This window comes from Strongylocentrotus purpuratus, unplaced genomic scaffold, assembly GCF_000002235.5.
Source record: "Strongylocentrotus purpuratus isolate Spur 01 unplaced genomic scaffold, Spur_5.0 spur5_scaffold_18, whole genome shotgun sequence".
Lineage (NCBI taxonomy): Eukaryota > Metazoa > Echinodermata > Echinoidea > Camarodonta > Strongylocentrotidae > Strongylocentrotus > Strongylocentrotus purpuratus.
In genome coordinates, this window is record NW_022145603.1 from 7,080,090 (window position 1) to 7,102,431 (window position 22,342).

Consider the following 22,342-nt stretch of genomic DNA (forward strand, 5'->3'; position numbering starts at 1 on the left):
TCGGAACAAGCCTTTACTCTTTTATGTGAACTGAGATGGGTGTTGGGTTCAATATCCAGTAAAACACCCAAAGGGTACTTGAGGAGATGGATTCTTTGAAGTATTCTGATAAAGCAGACATTTAGATACAGCCGGGGTATAAGGCTCCATTACCATGAACTGTACACAGAAAAATACATATGGAAATACACAAGTATGTGGCATGAAAGTGTGGTCCACAACCTTTATTTATTTCTTGGCATAATTTGAATATGGCATTTGGAATTGGAAAGCCATCCTTTCAGGGGAATTATTTTTGGTGATATTCTTCCACAACAACATAACAAGAATGAGAAAGTTCATTAGTTATTAAACGTATACGTTCTCTTCATAGTCGGTGGGGTGACAAAACCTTGTATCTCAATTTTTTGAGATTTTGATTTTTTTTTTCATAATTGTGTACCTAATGGCCTACGACACCACCTGATAAATCCATGGAACGCCTCCTGTCTCGGTTTTTTCACAAATTCCACACAAAGGACGGTGTCACAGCACTAAGTCTGTTGAGACAGGAAATAATTTTCCGCTCTCCTGAAAATTCATGATTTTTAGAGATACAAGGTTTTGTCACCCCACCGACGTTATATGTTATCAATTGTAGAAATTTTGGGTACATGTACATACCGTCACATGTACTGCCATCCACACTTAATCTAAAGCCGCTGTCACAGATGCACATGTAAGATCCATCGGTATTAGTGCATTCTCCATCACCACAGGGATTAGCATTACCAGCACACTCAATGATGTCTAGAAAAGAATCAAAAATACATTAAAAAAGAGCATAAATGCCACTGCGTCTCATATATGCATCCGCTCTAAAGGTATAGGAAATGGCTGGATTTATCCATGAAATATCACACTAAAAACAAAAAGCCCATCTTCTATGGTTCTTGAGATATCGCAATAGTAAGGCTAAAACCTGTAAATTCACGAACTGACTTCTATGACCTTTGAACCAATAATCTGATCAGATCATCTTCATATGGTGATACACACGATCACCAAGTTTAAGCCTCGTATCTCCTGTGGTCCTTTTTTTTGTTTATTTGCAAAAAGGCTATATCTAAAATGTTGAAATTGAACTTTGTAACCTTTGACCTATAAACTGGAAATTCAATTAGATTGTCTTTATAGGGTAATACATAATATCACCAATTTTGTGCCTCAAATCTTTAGTGATTCTAGATCGCGATATCGCTATAACGAGGCAAATACCAGGAATTTCATTAATGACCTTGGACCTAGTTACTCTATAATCTATTCAGACCGTCTTCCAGTAGTGATACAAACTATCTTCAAGATTGAAGTTCATTTCTGAAGTGGTTCTTGAGATATCATTTTAACTAGACAGACATACAGACATTAACCTTGTGATAAAGGTAAGAACTGGGACCTGTTTCACAAAGCCTTTTTTCAATGACAAATGACAATAATCAGTGACAAATCTGCTGATAACCAATCATAAGCAAGGATTTCAGCAGCTTATAACAAAAATTGTTATTTGTCACTGATGACAAGTTTTGTGAAACTCCCCCCCACATGCCCATCTGTTTGCCAGTGGTAACAATCTTACCATTACAGGCAGTACCGCTCTCGTTGGCCTCAAATCCAGGGTGACAGGTACACCCATAAGTCCCGTCAATATTGTTACAGGTTCCATTCCCACATGGGTTTGGAATGTTTGCACATTCATCGATATCTAAATATGGGAAAGAAAACATAAGAATAGAAGTAATCCATTGATCATTTCATTTCATTTTATCATAGTTATGTTGGTCTCAATAGAAAAGAAAAGTTCCATGAATACATACCGGTATATGTTGTAATTATACAATTTAAAGTTAAATTTAGTGAAAACAGTATTTTTTAGAAAAACATGTGGAAAATGACACATCGTTCAAAGTTGGCCTAACATGCAATCACACAAATTTGTGTAAGCTTGCAAAAAATGTCAGGTTTTTGCAAATTTGATTTAAAAATGTATGCAACACCTTTAAAAAAAAGTGATAAGAAGGCTGAACACAGTCTTCAACAGTTGCATGGTAATCAATGAATTTCTAAGGGGGGGGGGGTAGTATCGACAACTAGATAGTATAAATTGTATCCTGCATCAAAAATTTGTTGGCTTTTGATTGGTTGAGAGCTCGTCACATGACCATAAATATTTAACCTATTTTTAGAAAGTACTATTATAAGAGTACTATTTCGGTTTACTATTTGGGAGTTGAACAAAAATGTGATTTTTTTTTTTTTTAATTGAATCAATTTTTTAATTTTAATTTTTAATTATTTTTAATTTAATGAAAACAAAATATTTTAAATCTTTTTAGATAAAAATTGACATTTTAATTTTTTTTTTTTTTTTTAATAATAAATTTTTGATGCAGGATATAAAACAAATATACCATGCCTTCTATTCGAGGTAATGTTTAAACTATGGGCCTCGGTGACTCCAAAAGTACCCTCAGCAAATACTATTGTACTATTGGAGTCACCTCTTGCGCATAGTTTTAACCAGAACCTCTCAAGGCAGTGCATATTTGTATACTATATTGTCACTTGGAATATCATATGCATTGTTTTTAAAATATACAGTACATGTACTGGGGTATACAAAATATTATAATGAATAGGTGAAATGGAAAGAGGAAAGGAAAGGAAGGAGTGATCAAGATTGAGAAAGTTGTAAGCAGATCACAGAAATGTAAGCATGTAGTTCTGGGAAGAATTTGTTGTATTCTTCTGTAGAGACGTTCTGAATGAGAGTATCAAACCACAGTATTCTTTCATGAAAAAGAGTTTGGCTGTCTAATTGAAAATCATATAAAGAAATATCAGCATACCATTACAAGCCTTTCCGTTGATATTCTTCTCATATCCATCGTTACAGTCACAACTAAACGTCCCCATGATATTGTTGCATGTTCCATCGACGCACAGGGAGGGATCCTCACACTCGATAATATCTAATCAGGGGCAATTTTGAGAAGAACATGTTAGCCTTTTTTATGATCATAACCGATGGAATATAAATCCAGTTACGTTTTAGTCTGGTACTTTGTATTCTTAATGTGATTAAGATCAAAGTTGAATAATTAATTCAAGTACATTAATATTAATGAAATGATTCAAGTAGAATGATTAAATTAATTCAAATTAAATAATTAATAATAGTAATTCAGGTAAAGATGTAGTACGTGAACATAGATCGACTTGGAAAAGGTCCTGTTCACAAGCAGAACATAGATTCAACAGTTGAACTCTTCGATTGATATTCTTACTTTCTAAATTTCATAAGAGCCGTTTAGTGGCAGCTTGGCTAAAGTTAAGTAGACAATAATTCAGCCTTTTGTATCCGTTTCCTTAAAAAAATTCTTTAACCCTACGTTAACTGGGGGGGGGGGGGGTCAATTTGACCCCCCCCCCCCCCCTGTAGAAATTTCATTTTTCCTAAAAAGAGATAAAACATTGGTTCTTTAAACTTGTTTAAAGTTTGGGTGTTTGTTTTGGGGTCAAAATAGTTGAATTGTAGTTATAAATGAAATAAAACAACAAAAACAACAAAAAACAATAAAAGTAAAAAAAAAATGAAATACACAAGAAATGATCAAAATGAGAGATAACATAACGAATAACCTGGCTCTTCCAATTTTTTGTGTTGTATTATTATTCCAAACGGTCTAACAAATATATGTAGTGAAAAAGAATGCTTAAATATCAATAAAGTATGATTTATGGGCAAAAATGTGAAGTTTATGACCTTACAGCTGTACTTGCATAAATTACCATAAATATGCAAATGAGTGAATTTTTCAAAAAATTGAAATTACCATAGTATTCTATACACTTCACTTGACATTATGCAAATTTTCGCGGCGATTGGCAGTGAAACGGCCGAGATCTTAGAGGAGGGGGGGGGGGGGGGGGGGGGGGTCAAATTGACCCCCCCCCCCAGTAAAAACCTGGTCTGAAATAGCCCAGTTAAAATGGGGTTAAACAAGGTGCCCCAAAAGAATGCTATGCTGACATCTGTAACTTCAATCAGATTTGTAGACGAAATGACATTGATATTTTATTTCTTTTATTGGGAAGGAAATTTTCTCCAAGATCATCAGTCTTTATTACTATGAAGGAATTTTGATTTTGGGGCTATTTTTTAGAGGCAATATAATTTTCTAAAATTTGCTACTTTTGCAACAACTTCGCTAGACGGACAATGTTGTGTATTGAATGCCCCCATTTCATTAATGGTGCCTTCATTTATAAAGCAAGAGCAGTCTTGCTTTTGTTGACACAGCTGATCTTAGGGCAAGCCATCATATGCCAATTTCTAGCTCCTTCTTTTTGCAAAACTAACCAATTTTAAAAATGAAATTGCATCCTTAAAAAGCCCTAGGATAAAAATACCTTACTCAAACATATGACGTCTTTCGGATGGTGACGTTTAAAGGTTGGTAAATAATAAATATAAATAATCATATATGATACACGTATGTAAAAACTCAATACACACACACACACATTATAATCTTGTATTGATTTTACATGGATGAAAAAGTTGTCTGATATGCAATAAACAAAACGACATTTTCTCAATGATGTCGTTGAAGTCATAGATCTCAACTTTTGCGTTCTTTTAGGAACCTCTTTATGTATTTTCATAATTCCAATAAAAATACAATTCAAACAGATTATGTGCACAGAGAAATACATTGACATTTACAAATTTATTAGGAAGTTACAAGTATAACAGAAAAAAGGAGAAGGAAAGATAATCCAACAGAATATACAAAAAACAGAATTGAGAGGTTTGCATGGTGGCAAGACAACCTTGAGGGTATTCTCTAGGCAACAATTCTGCGGGCTGTTACAAAAAGGTTGCATTGATGGTATAAACCAATGATAAGAGTTAAGAAATAAATTGATACAAATATTGATGGGGTTTCTTTAAAAAAAATGATTTTAAGATTTACTTACCATCACAAGTAGTCCCTGTTGAATCTACTGCAAATCCAGGAATGCATGAACACATGTATGATCCCTCGTTATTTTGGCAAATTCCATTAGCACAGAGATTCCCAGCATCACACTCATTAATGTCTATACAGGAGACAACGGTATCGGTTAGAAGATAAAGTCTTTCAAAATGTTGATACACTTTATCAACTTTGTACACTAAAAAATAATTTACATATAAGGAATGTGTCTTTACATGAAATACATGTAGGACTACATTGGAATGTACGTCTTGGTTTTTACAGCAAGATGAAATATTCACTTTTTTAAAGAGGTAATATTCATTTTTTTAAAGAGAAAATGGAGCAGATTTGAATTCAGGATGGTAATTGGTTGGGGAGCAGGGGGGATTGTGTAAAGATGGATTGATTATAGGGGAATTCCACCTTTATGGCAAGAAAGCAACTCTACAAGAAAGAAGCAAAATTCAGAAAAGCATACCACTACAATTGACACCAGTGACATCTAGTTGGAACCCTACGTCACAGTTGCAAGTATAAGAACCATCGGTGTTAACGCATATTCCATTAGCACAGAGGGTGGAATCTTTTTCGCATTCATCAATATCTGGCGGAAAAAGGAATCAAGAAATCCATACAGTATAACAACCGAATGATAATTACTCAACAAGGACATTTAACCCCTGGACAGTTACCCCCTGCAACTGCTCCAGCACAATTACCCCCATGACAATTACCCTGCCAGCCTTAGTGGATACCTATCTATGAAGTCCACCTGTCTTAAGTGAGCACTTATAATAGCTCCATCTAGGCAGAAATACAGATTAATGATATCATTACATTTAACAATAGCAATAGCCATTGTTAAATACCTTTTGAACTCTGATTTGCTTAGACATACAACTTTCGTTTTTTCATGCATATCAGTAGATGTTTGGTTTTAAACAAACCGCTATAATAATCGTTTGCTACATACATTTTTATTCAATTTAATCTCAGATTACATTACACTGTAAACACATTTTGATCCGTTGTTTCATTAATACATTAGCGTTCAATTGTTACTGCAATTTTATGCCCTTGCCAAATATTTAATTTGGGCTTCTTTCTCCAATATAATGTGCAATATCTTATACAAAATTACCCAATATTGTTATTCAAATACTCAGTCTAATTTTATGAGCAACTTTCTTGATTTAGATGAACGCTGTGTTTACATTTATAAGTGAAAAACAGAATTATTACGGTTTAATTTTATCTCTTCCAATACATATTTTTATGCTTAATTTCAATTTGTGTAATAGAAATGTTTAGATCAATTGTTAAATACTTTCTGAACTCTTTCGCTCAAACGACTTTCCATTTTTTCTTCTCCATTCTCTCCTTTTCACAGTCTTGGTCTTTCAACATAAAAGTGTATTACTAGTTTACTAAATCAAACAAATTATTTCGTTTTGCGATTTCGATTTTATCTGATCAATGCTATATAATTTCTGCAAAAGTTAACTTATAATATGTATTTTTGTTTTTTATATTCTAAATTTGTTTGTAACTTGAAAATTTTCAGACTGCGAGCTGCTTGTTTGATGTGCTTTTACATTAACCAAACCAACATAATAATGGTATGTGTTAAAGAACTGGTCTAGAAAGGCCAAGTGTCTACAGTTGCCAATTTTCCTGTTTCCCTTTGGTAGCCTTGATAAACAGGTCTTAATGAATATTAATACCAAAGGGATATGTTTATGCATGTTTTTCTTTGTTACAAAATTCCCTTGTACATACCAATACAAGCAGTTCTTGCTCCGTTTTCAATATATCCGTCATTGCAAGTACAGAAGAAAGACCCAATGGTATTAGTGCACATTCCGTTAGTACACGGGACTGGATCATCAGCACATTCATCAACATCTGCAGCAAGAAAAAACAACAATATAAAACATATTATCATGTTCAGGTTTAATCCTTTGCAGTTTACAGTATTCCAACATTATTCCTTTTCCCTCCACACATTATTGGGCCGTAAATTATGAATAATTCCCATGTAAATTAAGTAACAATAAAAAGGTATGTTGCTTTCATGGAAACTTCAATTTGAGTACAATAAATATATCTGACAAGCCCCTGACCAGACTGCCCAATTGTGATTTGCAAGGATGTAATGATCTCATATTTCAAACACTTGTAACTTTCTTATTGTTTCAATTTACATCATACTTTCACCATTGTGTTTCTCTTATTTTTCAGCTTCATGTAACAAAACTCATTGCAAAAGTTGGACTGCCCTTTGAAGAGATATGGTCTGCAGTATGTCATAAATGCTACATCTGACATGGACTTGGTGGAAGTAGCATTAATTTGGGCAGAAGTAACGCACACAGCGGATTCAATGTGCCAAAAAGAAATTTCCCATCCCTCTCTTATATTAGGGGAAATACCCAAATGGTGTCAATTCCCAAGGGAAACTCATGCTCATGTATTGTTATGCCTTCCTTACCCTCTTGATTGACTATACTTTCGGCTCCTGAAACTCCAAAGCGCTGGTTACTTGGTAGAGCATTGTTGAACAACGATTCCAATACTGTGTCGTTGATATTTAGTGTTGTTGCAACATCTGTCCTAAAGTCTATGACAGCATAGGGACTGGTCACATTCACATCTGATATTGTAGCCATATATACAGATTCCCCAAGTTCTGAAATGCCTTGGAGAAACATCAGCATCTAAAGATAAAATGACACACATTGCATGTTCTTCAAAAGTCAAAAACAAAATTTTCCAGGGAGGGGGAATGGGGAGACCTTTACTTTCTTGTGAAAAATGATTGATTCAGACGTATTTTCACCAAGATAAACACGTAAGCCCATATATTCTCTTCTGTAATATGAAACCATTATTATCATTATGATTTTAACTAGATCAATCAGTACTGTTTTTTAGGAGGGTGAATTTGGGGGGAAATCATAGTTAATCTTCAAAAAGCTTTCAGTCTCATTTTTTTGTTCAGCCTACTGTTAAAAGGGACTTTACTTCTGTGACCTGAGCAGGGAGACAATTCTAGAAGGTATGGCAATTAAATCTAAGTGAACGTGTAACAAAACATCTCTTTCTTTCCAGAGGTGGTGTTTAATTTTTATTCTTGTCGCCTGTGAATTCACACAAGGCACAATATATACAGGTGTATCTAAGGTGTAATAACAATCCCCCAAAACTATTTTCCATCTCACTATATTATTCAAAGTATGAGCTTCAAATATTGGTTCTTAGAATATTTTTTTTCTAGTTTATAATCACTCTCAATAAACATAAAAGTAACTGGTGATGCAAGTTATGATACATTAGAGCCCGCATGCAGTTTGATCTATTCTCTATTTCCAGTTTCAGTTTATTGTTTCATATTTTGCATACATCACATATATATCACATTTTGTAATGATTTCACACACAGAAATGGATAAAAAAAAAGAGTATATTCTAAGACAGAGACTAAATCAGAAACATGAATGCTAGAGTCGCTTTTATTCAAGTAATGTAACAAATTAAAATATTTTAAACAAATGTAAAAGTAAATATGGAATTGACTTACGTCACGTTCAAGTTGCTCTTGATTTGTAACAGATTCGATAATAGATGGATTGGCAGCAATCAAGGCACCGAGAATGGCTTCAAATCTTACCCTCAGTTGCAAGGTTAAGGACGCTAAAATATGATTAAAAATAAAACGTTTGATTTTCATTATTTCTTGTAATTACTTAAAGGGGAAGTCAACAAGTATATATAAAACTTGGTTTAACCCTATATAGCCAGGGCTATTTTGAAACTGCATAGCCCGGGAGGCGTGGGTTGCCCCTTCCCATAAAGAGTGATAACTTTCATGCATGTCAAGTGAAGTGTAAAGAATACTATCATATGGTAATTTCAATTGTTTTATAAATTTACTCATTTGCATATTTATGGTAATTTATAAATTTATGCTTATTAAACGAATGGAGTTGGCGTAGCAGTGGATATTCCAAATGACTATTACGGGAGATTTGCTACATTTGGGGTTTTCCTTTTCAGGACGGCATATTATATGCAAAGGTCGAGGGTTCGAATCCCGACACGCCACTAATATCCTTTGTCAAGATATCAACCTACACTTGCTACTCTCCATCCAGGTGTTGAAATGGGCAACTGGTAGGATGCGACCATCGTTGTTGGTCAAACATATTTTGAGCGTCAAGTCACGCCTGGCTGGAATGCTCCCCAGGGAGTGAAGATTGTGCAGGCAAGCACTGAACCCAATGACCGGGGTAATAGTATATCTGTAAAGCACTTAGAGACGTCCAAGATGTATAAAGCGCTATATAAATGCTGAATATTATTATAATTACCTTCACAGTTTCCTTCAATTTCAGTGAAGCCCTCAGTGCAGATACACCTGTAGTCTCCCACAGTGTTGATGCATTTGTGACTGTTGCTACAGACAGGAATAATTTCTTTACACTCGTCTTTGTCTAGATGGGGAAGCAGGTAATACAAATAATGGATCAAGCTCGATATCCATAAGGACCGCTATTCATAAGGACCATTATTCATAAGGACCACCAACCATAACGCGTGACAATATATAAAAAACGAGGAAACCATAGGCAACTTAATACCTCGCTATTCATAAGGACCGCCATTCATAATAGTAATAAAAATAATTATATTTGTGGTTTGCATATAGCTTAATACCCCGACGATGATTCTAAGCCCTGTACAGATACTCAAACATATATTTGCAGTATATGTATAGCTATACAATTCTTCAATTCTTACACTCCAAGACCGGACATTGAAATAATTGCTGGTATCAAGATTTTACAAAAAGACAGACAATGCTTTACCTGTTGCCTCTGAAGAGAGTTTAAATAACTGTTCCTGTATGCAATGGGATAATTTCAAACACCTATAATTATCTTGTTATGTGTACAGAAGTTGTAGGGAATTAATTTACCTTGTCTAATGTTAACAACAGTTCCTAATAAAGGTATATTCAATTTCAAAATAGACAATTATTGTAAAGTATAACTTTGTTTTTTGGGGTAGTCCTTCACGTTTCTGTTCCTCACTCATTTAGCACTGTTTGATGGTAATATGAGAAAAGATCCTAAACAAATTTGGTATTTTCTCAAACAATGTATATACATGTACATCGAGTGGTAGGCCTATATGACAACTCTTTGATATTTAGAATGCATGATTCATATTCTAGCACCGGCAGTGATATAGATTGGCGACCATAATTATACTGGACATGTACAAGAAAAGATCCTAAACAAATTTTGTATTTTCTCAAACAATGTATGTACATGTACATCTAGTGGTATATAATAACTCTTTGATATTTAGAATGCATGATTCATATTCTAGCACCGGCAGTGATATAGATTGGCGACCATAATTATACTGGACATGTACATGCAGTATGCTTGACTGAAAATGCTTTTAAATAACTGCCAAATTCTAGTAATCAATTTGTTCACATACTTATAACATCACAAAACTTTATACTTTACTTTGTAAGGGATGAATAATTTAGTTGTTAACTGTACATGAACATGCAGTCTCTTTGTCACATGTACATGTATTTGCAGGCGGTACAGCAAGAACTAAGGGACCTTCTCGTTTAAACTGTACATCATCATTGACCAAGGTCAGCATTTTCCCTCTTACAAGGGGTTACTGGCTTTCGCGCCATCATGACGCTCTCTCCCTCCACTTATTCTAATTTTCCCGAGCATCCTCCTTACTTACAATGATAATACAAAAACATAGTAATTCCATATCATTTACCAATGCAGGTCTTGGGTGAATCATTCTGGTACCCAGAAGTACATGTACACACAAAATCACCTCCTGTGTTCTCGCACGAAGAGATGTCTGGAGGACAGGTGTTTTGGACATTGTCACATTCATTAAAATCTGTCGGGAATAATGATATAAATAACAATATTAATAATGATAATAATAACAAATTGATTTATACAGGAAATAATACAGAGCCTCTGTAGTCTTCCCCTTATTCAAACTACTAATATTTTCTCTGTCAGAATGATCCATTTATTTTGTGGTTTTCCTATATTCTATTGTATTCCCAAGAATGATGGGTAGTTTTACTACTAGAGATTCTAAAAAGGCCCGGCTATTTGAGGTCTTAAGATGGCCGGGGGGGGGGGGGGGGGGGGGGGCATTACGCCCCCCCCCCCCAAGATTTCGGCCGATCGCCGAAAAAATGTGCACGAATGTCAAGTGAAGTGAATAGAATAGTAAAATTAATTTTTGAAAAATTTACTCATTTGCATATTTATGGTAATTTATACAAATAAGGTCATAAAATTCACCTTTTTACCCATGAATCATATATTCTTTATATTTAAGCATTTTTATGTTACTACATGTATTTGTAAGACCATTTGAAACAATATTATGACGATAAATTTGGAAGAGCTAGGTTATTCCTTATGTTATCTCTTGTTTTGATAATTTCTTATGTATTTCATTGTTTTTTCAACTTTTGTAATTCATTGTTTTTTATTTCTAACTACAATTTAACTACTTTGACTCCCAAAACAAACACCTAAATTTAAACAAGACCCAATAACCAATGTTTTATCTCTTTTTTAGGAAATATGACATTTCCATATATTTTGTACACAAATCACAAAAATGAGCAATTGTTGGGTTGACATGCAAAGACAAAAGGTCATGTGACTTTGTAACTGTACGCCTGATTTAAAAAAAAAATTGTTTAAAGATGCGAAAACGATATCCGTAGGTAGGAAAGTTGTCAAAAAGTAGAACAAATTGTGAAAAACAGAGTTAATTCATATGATGTATTCATATGAATTCCATACTTAATATAAGATTCATATATTATTTTTGTTATTTACCATCCCTGTAAAAAGATACCATACCTGTACAATTGCTATCCATATTCTCCCTCACATAACCTTCGGAGCACATGCATTCATAAGAGCCCTCCAGATTAGTGCAGTTACTGTTTGGTCCACAGAATTGAAGGACATCACTGCATTCATCTTGATCTACATATCCATAGACATACATTGGATGGGAAATGAAAGGATACAATATCAATTACAGATTATTGGTGGATGTACATTGGATGTAAACTGCAAAGCTTGTTACTCTTAATAAGTTTTGAAAAGATTATTTATCAAAATGTATTTGTATACAACTACATGTTCGTAATCATGGTATTCAAGTCATTGAGCTATTATCATAATCATCATTGTAATTATTATTGTTTTTATCAACATTATAGTTACGATTACCATGATTATCATAAATAATATTACTATTGTTATTATTATGATTATTATTATTGCAATTAATATAATTATAATTATCATTAGTATTATCAGCATCATTGATATTAATATTACTATTGTCATTATTATAACTACCATTATCCTTATTTTTCTTTGTTTCCCCTTCTTCTTATCATTATTGTCATTATCTTCATGATCTATACCTGAGCAGGATATCCCATCTCCCTCGTAACCATTGTTGCATTTGCACGAATAGTTTCCAAGAGTATTCACACAAGACGCTAGTTGATGGCATGTGAACAAGGATGGATTCTGACACTCAATGATATCGGTACATGCCGCGTAGGGATCACCTTGGAAACCAGGCATACAGGAACATGTGAATGCACCTTCATTGTCTGAACAGTCAGCATACACACCACACGGCGGGTCTACTTCACACTCGTCGATATCTACATTAAATGACAATATGAACAGCATACAGTGAGACCTGTCTACAAAGAATACTCAAGAAAAGCAGCCTTTACATGTATAACTACTCTTTTTTGTTTATGTTTCATTGAGAAACTTTATTGAAGAGAACCATAAAATGAGGTCGATTATAAAAATAATTTGTAATTTAATTGTATCTCGTGCATAACAATTACAATTCAATTCTCTAGGTGTTTTACATTATATTGGATAACATAAACATAATGCAGAAAGATATAATAACTGCAAGCGAAGATAGGTCTAAAGGGATTTCCTAAAGTTTTGAAAGAAAATACTTTTTTCCTAATTGTTATGAGTAGAGACTTCAACAGAGCAGGAGCTGATGTCACGATGGATTGGTTTTCTGTATATGTCCTTTCTATTCAGGTGGTCACTATGAAAAGCAGGTTTCACTGAAATTAAGCCTATGATGATGTAATACACACGCATACACATACATATACATGCTCTGTTCATCTAGAGCTGTTTGCTAATTTTATGCTGACAACTCAGATGCTTGCCATAGGCTTTCAAGACATGGCAACAAATACTGAATGCAAATTTGATTCCATCAAAAGTATAGCCATACATAGGCTCTGACTTAAATAACTATTAACCAGGGGTTCTGCACAAATATATATTCATTATCAAACCGGTCTATTACTGACAGACAAGAATTATTGACAGCAATAAAGAGGAGATTAAAAAGAGTATAAACACTATATGATTAATTGATAATCATTGTTACTTTAATATTTATTTCATAGACTTTTTTACATGATTTGAATACATAAAATAATTCAATAAGTAAATGAAATGAAAATTTCATCAATGTAATACATTCATATTTCATCCTAAGCACATATCCATTGAAAATTCAGATTAAAAATGTCAATTGAATTGACATGGTTTATCAAATGTAACAATTGTTACAACTAAAAGCTACATTGAGACGTTAAATATTAAATGATAAAAAACAGAATACATTCAAGATATTATACAAGAGTAAAAATAAAATAATAACCATAATCTTGTATTGATATAGACATCTTTGTCTTAATATATGCGACTACAAAGAGATTGAGAGCAGTTATAGGAGAGTAAACAGTTCTTTTGTGTTTAGTCCTATTGAGGACTACTTGAAATTGTTGAGATGGAAGTAAAAGGAGAGAAGTTGTGAGGTAAAAGGAGAGAGAGGTATTCTTTTGTGAGTAAATGCCTGAAAAAGGCTGGTGAACCTAGGAATGAATCCGGAGAGGGGGAAAGAGAGAGATATTTGTTCTTAAATATTGTATCTACTTACTTGAGCAACTTAGACCATTCCCAGTATAACCTTCAAGACAGGTACATGAGAAGGACCCATCTGTGTTGTTGCATGCAGCATTCTCATCACAAGGAGATTGATCACACTCATTATTATCTTTTAAAGAAAGTGAAAATTTGGATGGATTAATTCTTATAGCATGTACACACTACAGGAAAAATAAACGAAAATTTCATTAAGAAATGTTGTATAAACTATCAAGTATTATTATACAGCGAAAGGAGCAGCATACTACATGTAGACAACATCATCGTATACGGAAGTTAATTTCAACAAAGTCAGTTTATATGACAGGTTTCCAATCACTAGAGCATTTCCGCGCACATTCTGTGGAATCTTTTTTTTTTCCCTCTCATATATTACTCATTTCTCGCATAATGTCTTTACATTTGTATGTATTTGCATTTAATATGTTAAAATGTGTACTTTTTTCAAAGGAATTAGAAAATAAAAAAATCTGAAATGTCGTACCTACACAGCTGAAGCCATTACCAGAGAAACCTGGCATACACATACAATTGAAAGAGCCATTTGTATCCATGCAATTCGCGAAGATGTGGCATGGGGACGTAGAAAGGCACTCATCGGTATCTATATGAGGAGTACACACAACATAACAAATGAACAAAGAGTGAGATGTGGAAGTGGGTACTCTCAGAGTTTTTCATATCGGAGTGGGTGTTCGTCAGGGATCAGTCTTATCTCCACTGCTGCTCGCTACTGTGGTCGATTTTTTTTATTGGAACCAGGAAATAAAGATGTGCTATGGAAATGTCGTTTGCAGATGATTAAGTTTTGATGGCTGAATCAATGCAGCAGCAGGTTAGGGATTTCACTGGAAGTTCATTTGGACGGACGGACAGACAACCCAAATCTCCTACAAAGTTCAATATTTGTGCTGTATTGGGCTCTTTAACTTACCTCAAAGTCGGGTCTACTCCACATTCTTGTAAAATAATGTTATACAATCACTTAATAAAATAAATTATGATAGTATTGGGGTAATTGTGTGCTTTATTTTATTTAAAGTCTGGTTGTGGGCCAAAAATAAAAAATAAAAAAAATTATGCCTAAAAGAATAAAAGAAAATAATTTTGTGTAGTTTGTTTCCATGTCAGCTGGAGAAGAACTTGAATGGGATAGGAGAGAAAAAATACATTAATATTATTTCTATTTCTAAATCAATTTCTTTTCTTCATTTTTTTCAATGATATTTATGCTAAACTTTTGTCCGATATTTAAAATCTTTCTCATGCCTGCATCTACCAATAATTTGTTTTTCTCCTGGACTAATATGTCTCTTTCCTTTCAAAAGTTTGACCAATAAAGTGAGGTTGAAATTAAGTGCCTTACTTGTACACATTGCTCCATTTCCCGTGTAGCCATCATTGCATGAACAGGAGAAGGACCCTTCTGTATTGGAACATGCAGCATTGGTATCACAATCTTGAGTACCATCAAGACATTCATCCCGATCTAAAATAATATAAAGAAAAACAAAATCGATCAACGCTTCTAATCATCCGAGTACTAAGTCATATAAACATGATGGAATGAATTCAAGTGAAATATTGCAGATCATTCCTGTCTGGCACATTGCCACTCCAGGCACTCCGTTATTACTACTCCGGCTTTAGAACAACTGCCATCACTGTGCTTGAATAATATGCACTCTTCTGAAAAAATCAAGGGTGTTTTGATTTAAGCTGTGGTGCGAAACCATTGTCAAAACCTCCATAACAAACTTATCTTAACCCTATTTAGCCCGGGCTATTTTAACAGTTGGGTTGCTTTCTTTGTCTCTATGAACAGTCATTCATTTGCCACACATGCAACTTTGCACAAACGAATAGGGACCAATTGATATATGGATTGCTACATGTGTGTCCAAAACAATCCAGGCTTTGCACAATTTCCCATTTCCAGGGTCGAATAGCTCCATAAACAACACTTAAATAATCTTGCACTGAAAACAGTTAAATAATCTTAAACTCTTTTGTTTATCTACCCCATGCTAAATACTATGTGGCACAAGGAGAATATTTGTGTGGCATATAAAGCGATAATAACAGATATTGAACCTGAAGATGAGTACTATATACTAATATAAACAAATATGTGTTTAGCCGTAATTATACAAATAATTCGAGTGCGCATGTGCATAGTAAATAAACACTGTACGCAGGTTAAGGCACAATATGATAATGGATTAGACTTGTGGAGTTCAACTAGTATAACTAAACAGCATAATGCACTTCTCAGTGCGTGAATCAATTTCCTTGCCATTTGGAACTGCATGTATTTTATCATAATTTTAATTTGTATGTGCCAAAAGTGAGAAACCATGTCTCCAATGAACTTTACAATTTTTCGCCCAAATTGAGTTTAGCATAAAAAGTATAGCTCACTATGTTTACAAGTAGAGTGTACTTTAGCTTCACAATGAATCAATATCATAAGGCCAAATATAAGTACCGAGGTGGGGGGGGGGGGGGGGTGTTAATGTTTTATAAATGTGATGTCTATGTAACATTAATAAAAAAAGAAATGCATATTTAACAAAAAAATTGAAGAGATGCAACTTAAACAGAATTGTTCTGGCAGCGCATAGTCATTTGATAAAAAAGAATGATTTCATCTTCCATGTGTATTAGTTTATTTCATAACAACAGTTTTACCTGGATATTGTCACATTTTTGGCCCCAATTTCATGGAATTTACATAAAGGAATAATACAATCAAGGCCTACCTGAACAACTTCTTCCGTTTACATCGAGCAAGAAGCCCGTTACACAGGAACAGTCGTATCCTCCTGGGATGTTATCGCAGTCCATTTCGCAACGATTCTCCCCAAGGCATTCATTGACGTCTGTGGGAAATAAGAGGGATAAATAAACACAGATATTGAATCACATTAAATTTTGCTATTAACCGTAGAACAAAATTAAAACATAAAATTTGAAAATACAATGTACATGTATATTCAAAAGATACCAATCCGGCAGCTGCTCAATAACGAATCCCAAATTTTTGATTTTGTTGATATTTGGATGTAATGGGAACTATCAGATGCCTTTTAATGGAAAATTGTGCCAGAGTTTCAATAAAATGAATCACACTTGACAGCTCTCAAACAAATAATTTGATTAGTGAGTTGCACATATATAAGAAGTGAACAACAAATAATTAGAACAACCGTAACAGAAAGATGATACACAATATTTTTGCAACAAGCTTTTGTCACATGTTATACCATGAACTCCAGTTGAAAATATGTCTTCTCTGAGGTGATGGGCAAAGCAGTTTTTTCTCAGGGGTATGGCCCAAAAGAAAATAGTCACCATGCCATTTAACCAAAATCTTTTACTGTATTGGTGCCTCAAAAAGAGTGCATGGTATTTCGATATATATCCCTCATTAACAAATGAAAAATTAAAAGTGTTAGCTATTTAGAAATGCATCTGAAAATAAATATCCACTTATACCTAATTAGTCAAAACGAGCACATACTAAGCTCACAAAAAAGTGCAGCCCATTTCACAGTGGCTGCAGTGGCAATATCATGACAGGCCTATCGATGGCTTGGAACAGTAATATAAAAGGCTTTACCCCGGTTGACGCCATGCAAACTCCATTTTGGGCTTCAAGGTGGAAGTATTATACGTGAGCCATCTGTAGCCAATCCTTGCACTAGGACTTTTTAGAAGTAGAATATATGTGTATACACAGGCAAGTATCTGCTTACTTGGAGCCCTATATATGTTTTCAAGTATTGTGGAGTTCAGAACATACAATCCATTGTCACTTGCATTACCCATGTCATTTTACTTCACAAATAGTCTTATCTTAGATCTAGTATGGCTAATACCTTACAGCGGGACTGCACTACTTGTAGCTACTTGCGCCCTCTATATAACAAACAATGCCTAAGCGACACGTTGTTCCCCCACGGTCCCCTTTTTCTTAAGTAATTGAGAGCTGATTTGATGACATAACCATCTGTCAGTGATCAAGCAGGGAGGTTTAATCCCTCCTAGCCAAACTAGTGCAGATAGGCTTTAATAAATACTTACATATGGCCGGCAATATATAAGGACAAAATAGGTTGGTATTTTTCATACCTGTGCAGTTGTTTATAGTTGAATTGAATTCATATCCAGTCTGATCGCATACACAGATTTCCCCGTCCGTAGAATTAATGCAGACACCAGAGCCACATTCGAGGTCACAACTTTCAGTAACTGCAATATTCATATTAAAGAATTTCAGATGAAAAATATTACAGTATTGGGTAGCCACAACTGCTATCATTATCAGCCCCGCATTCGTTGCTAGGATACCTCGGTTGAGAGTGTTGACACCTTAAGAAATTGTGTCTGCACAAAAGCCTAATTGATCCCAGTTAAAGGGAAAGCCAACCTTTGTAATATTTGTATTTCTATGAAAACAGAAAACTAAGAAAAAAAAAGGTAAAAGTTTGAAATGAATCGGAATAAGAAAAATATGAATATTTGACATATAAAATCGCTACATCTGTTTCAATATGAAATTGTCAAGTTGGTCAGTGAATATTGACAAAATCTTAATTTATGTCAGGCTCGTCAGTTAACTGCCTTCTACATTGGGGTAGTCACTTAAAAAGATATTGTGGGTAGCATATCATTATATTATTTTTTGCGAATAGAGTTGCATTAATATCACAATTGAATGACACGCACCATTAAAACTAAAACAACAACCGCATCAGATCATATACGTTGGAATATTGAGTCATTTTGGTAGTTTGTAGCGATATTCCAATTGACTATTACAGGAGCTTTGCTACTGCTAGAGTGTAAGGTGGGGATGACCTCCCACTCAATTATTTTGGGTTTTTCTTTTCAGGAAGGCATATTTAAGGGCCCGATTGATCATATACGGTTCTTCAAATCGGCAACAACAACTTGATTTTTCTTTTAATGCTATATTTTCAATGCAATGCAGTGTCTCTGGAAATGATATGCAGTATGTGAGAAGGGAATTTGTCCAAAAGTTGGAAAAATTTCAAATTTTGATAACAAAACGTAACATGTGTTGCTAATTTATGAATTATAATGCATACTTGCCCTCCTAAAATCTGTGATATCGAATGCAAATGATCATGCATACTAAACTACAACGTTTTCGACTCCTATAATACCTTTTTAATTCAGACCTACTATATTGTGTAACTCAGTATGCGAGCCTATTCACTTCATTACAAGCTATGCTCTTTATTAAGGCTTCCTACATTGTACATTGTATTACCTTGCCTGTCATATCTATATATTTTGAAACTTCTATTTTCCGTACATGTATACTTGATTTGAAATCTTTATTTTTTTGTTGCAATCTACCCTAATACACTTGTATGAACAAAAAAAATTTTTTTTTTAAAGTAAATGGGGAACAAATACACTTCAAACTTCAACTAAAATCGGCACATGGTGTGCATAATTTAGTTTCCCTTCTTATCATGCATGTGGTATACTCGTTACAGCTCTGAATCAAGAGCTGTCCAGCACGTCAAACCACAAAATGAAGGAGGGGGATTTCAAAGGGTTAACAAAAGGAAATACATACCCATGCATGTCTTGTTATCATTCATAAGAATAAAGCCTGAAAAACAACTGCAGTTGAACCCAGGACTGTCATTAATGCAGCTCTGCTGACAGTCATGAGTTCCCAATGTACATTCATCGATATCTGTGAAAATAGAATAGCAACAACAAGAACAATAAGAATAACAATGACAGTTAACAAACATAAAGTAATAATAATTTTGTTATGTTAATAATATGTCTTATTTTACCAAGGGTAGCCTCATCAGTATTTACACTGTTCTCCTTATGGGACCTGCAATCATTTAATACACCCCGGCTTTAGCCAAGCTTCCATGATTAAGGCGCACAAGCACTCAATAAATTTCTTCTTACCAATAATAACATTAAAAAACAATTATAATGATAGCAGTAATATTAATATAAATATCATTCATAGTATCATTATACAATCTACATTATTTGTCTCTGTATGTTTTTTGGTTATCTCTGCCTGGAAATAAATTAAAATAGTACTGCTCTGACTTGAATGGTGATGCGATATGGGCCACATATAGACCATGATTGGTTGATAGTTTGTCACATGATTGAAGTGCACCAATAATCTCCAAATGCAATTTGTGTATAGCTAGAGTATGTGACGTCACCCTAAAATACCTACATGGTATTCTATGGGTTAGCGGCTAAGAAGTTTGAAGAAAACAAAGGATAACCTAAAGCACCTATCACGGAACGCAAGTACGTCTACGCTTGTTCTATGCGAACACAGATACATGCATCGACTAGTCTATTTTCTTTGTATCTCTTTGTAAAACAAATATTTGGACCTCATATTTTGAATCCAGTACAACAGGGTACCCCTTCCGTCACAACAAAAAATGTTTTGGTGATTGAGTTAAGGGTGCAAAAATACAACAGTGGAAATGGCTTCAATGGACAAAGTTGCACGGCATTTCTACATGAATATGTGTACAAGGTTTTGGCAATTTTCTTCAATTTTTTAATGAGTTTTTCTTTCATGGACTTATTTGTACCTCTTTCCATAACTAGATAGGTACCATTTCGGTTTGGGTTGTGGCATCCAAGGGATGTACAAATACCACGCCCATTGTCAGTTCAAACTGGAAGGCTGCCATAGCATCACATGGCTCACACCTATTATCAATGTCCATGACTTTCCATAACTTATCATAATTAATTATTTTTCCATGACTATCTAGGTTTTTCCATAATTTATAAGAATATAGAATTTGTGATAGCTACATGTACATATAGGTCTTTATAACTACCTTCACATGCGAATCCATTTCCTTGAAATCCTTCGTTACATGAGCAGACAAATGATCCATTAGTATTCACACACTGTGCGTCCATATCACAATTAGGGTCATCGTCACATTCATTCGCATCTAGATAAAGATAGATAATGCATTACAGTGAAAACCGTTACGTCTTTCAGATAGTGATGCCAAAGGTCGGTCCCCAGACATTAATCATTATATCTGATTGATTTGATAAACGTAGGTAAAAAACCCAATTACACACCTGTATATAAAGACCGCTCAATGGAGACAAGAAAAGCGGTCTTTATAGTGAGGTAGTCTTTAAACGAATAGTCATATATTAAGTGTTGCGTCACTAGTAATTTTAAAGTCTAACATACTTTACATACATAAGACAGTAAGATGGATTTCAATAGATAGATTTGGTACCAAATTTGTAGTCATGTACCAAATTTTGACCGAAATATTAAAACTTTCCCACAATTACTCAAAAATTAAAATTGCCCATTGAATTATGTACAGACAGCACAAATGTATGATTTGAATTCTCATTATTTCAGTTTCAGACATTACCATTTACTAGCCAAACTAACCTTTTAATTATAAGACGGTAATACAAAGTTGGTTAGCTAAGATTTGATACCAACATTGTAGACATATGTCAAGTTTTGACCAAAATTTACAAGGGCTTTCAACATTGCACAAAATTCTCAATTTCACCACTAAAATTGTATGGGCAGCACCGCTTCCTTCTCCACCCCTGGTGTTCCAACTTCAAAATGCTGTAACACTAATTGTGAATATATAACTTTAATAATTAGCAAGAAAATTACATTGTAACTCAACTTCGAAAATGCTACCAAAATTGTTTGTATCAGCAATATGGTTTTGAAGAAAATTTTACTCTAGGATGGAACCAACATGTGTACAGCATCACCTTTTTTGTTGTCAAACTCATGACTTGTGAAGAATCTTTTTACATGTAAAGATTTGCTAAGGCATAATAAAATATATAATGTCATTATTGTATTGCATAATCATTATATCTTTTGGGCAAAACAGAAGTTGTTATGGGCTGTAATTTTGAGAATCATTGATGTAAGAGAGTATTTTCTTCACCTTCACATTCTCCCTGTAGACTTTTTCTGTAGCCGTCGGCACACTGACACTCAAACAATCCGTTTGTGTTGACACACAGAGCTGACATAGTACAGTTATCATCTTCAGAGGCACACTCGTTGATATCTAGATAGAAATATCAAAGCATATGTCAATTTATTTTGTGAGTAAAATTTGTACGCAAAAAGTAGAATGACAAGATATTGCGAAAAAAGTCACTTCAGGCTTAAAG

General features: G+C 34.2%; 1 protein-coding gene across 1 annotated transcript in view; it reads right to left on the reverse strand.

Annotated features, from left to right (window-relative positions):
- Positions 1–22,342, reverse strand: part of LOC586217 (fibrillin-1) — a 51,824-nt gene that overhangs the window by 14,089 nt on the left and 15,393 nt on the right. The window contains exons 14-32 of the mRNA XM_030989113.1: positions 22,111–22,236; positions 20,998–21,117; positions 19,731–19,853; positions 18,251–18,370; positions 16,879–16,998; positions 15,483–15,605; positions 14,109–14,225; positions 12,538–12,786; positions 11,960–12,088; positions 10,839–10,967; positions 9,392–9,514; positions 8,602–8,714; positions 7,513–7,738; positions 6,801–6,926; positions 5,500–5,625; positions 5,020–5,142; positions 2,886–3,008; positions 1,616–1,741; positions 664–789 (exon numbers count right to left, since the gene is read on the reverse strand). Of these exons, the coding sequence (XP_030844973.1) occupies positions 664–789; positions 1,616–1,741; positions 2,886–3,008; positions 5,020–5,142; positions 5,500–5,625; positions 6,801–6,926; positions 7,513–7,738; positions 8,602–8,714; positions 9,392–9,514; positions 10,839–10,967; positions 11,960–12,088; positions 12,538–12,786; positions 14,109–14,225; positions 15,483–15,605; positions 16,879–16,998; positions 18,251–18,370; positions 19,731–19,853; positions 20,998–21,117; positions 22,111–22,236 (2,568 nt within the window). The remainder of the gene's footprint in view (positions 1–663; positions 790–1,615; positions 1,742–2,885; positions 3,009–5,019; positions 5,143–5,499; positions 5,626–6,800; positions 6,927–7,512; positions 7,739–8,601; positions 8,715–9,391; positions 9,515–10,838; positions 10,968–11,959; positions 12,089–12,537; positions 12,787–14,108; positions 14,226–15,482; positions 15,606–16,878; positions 16,999–18,250; positions 18,371–19,730; positions 19,854–20,997; positions 21,118–22,110; positions 22,237–22,342) is intronic.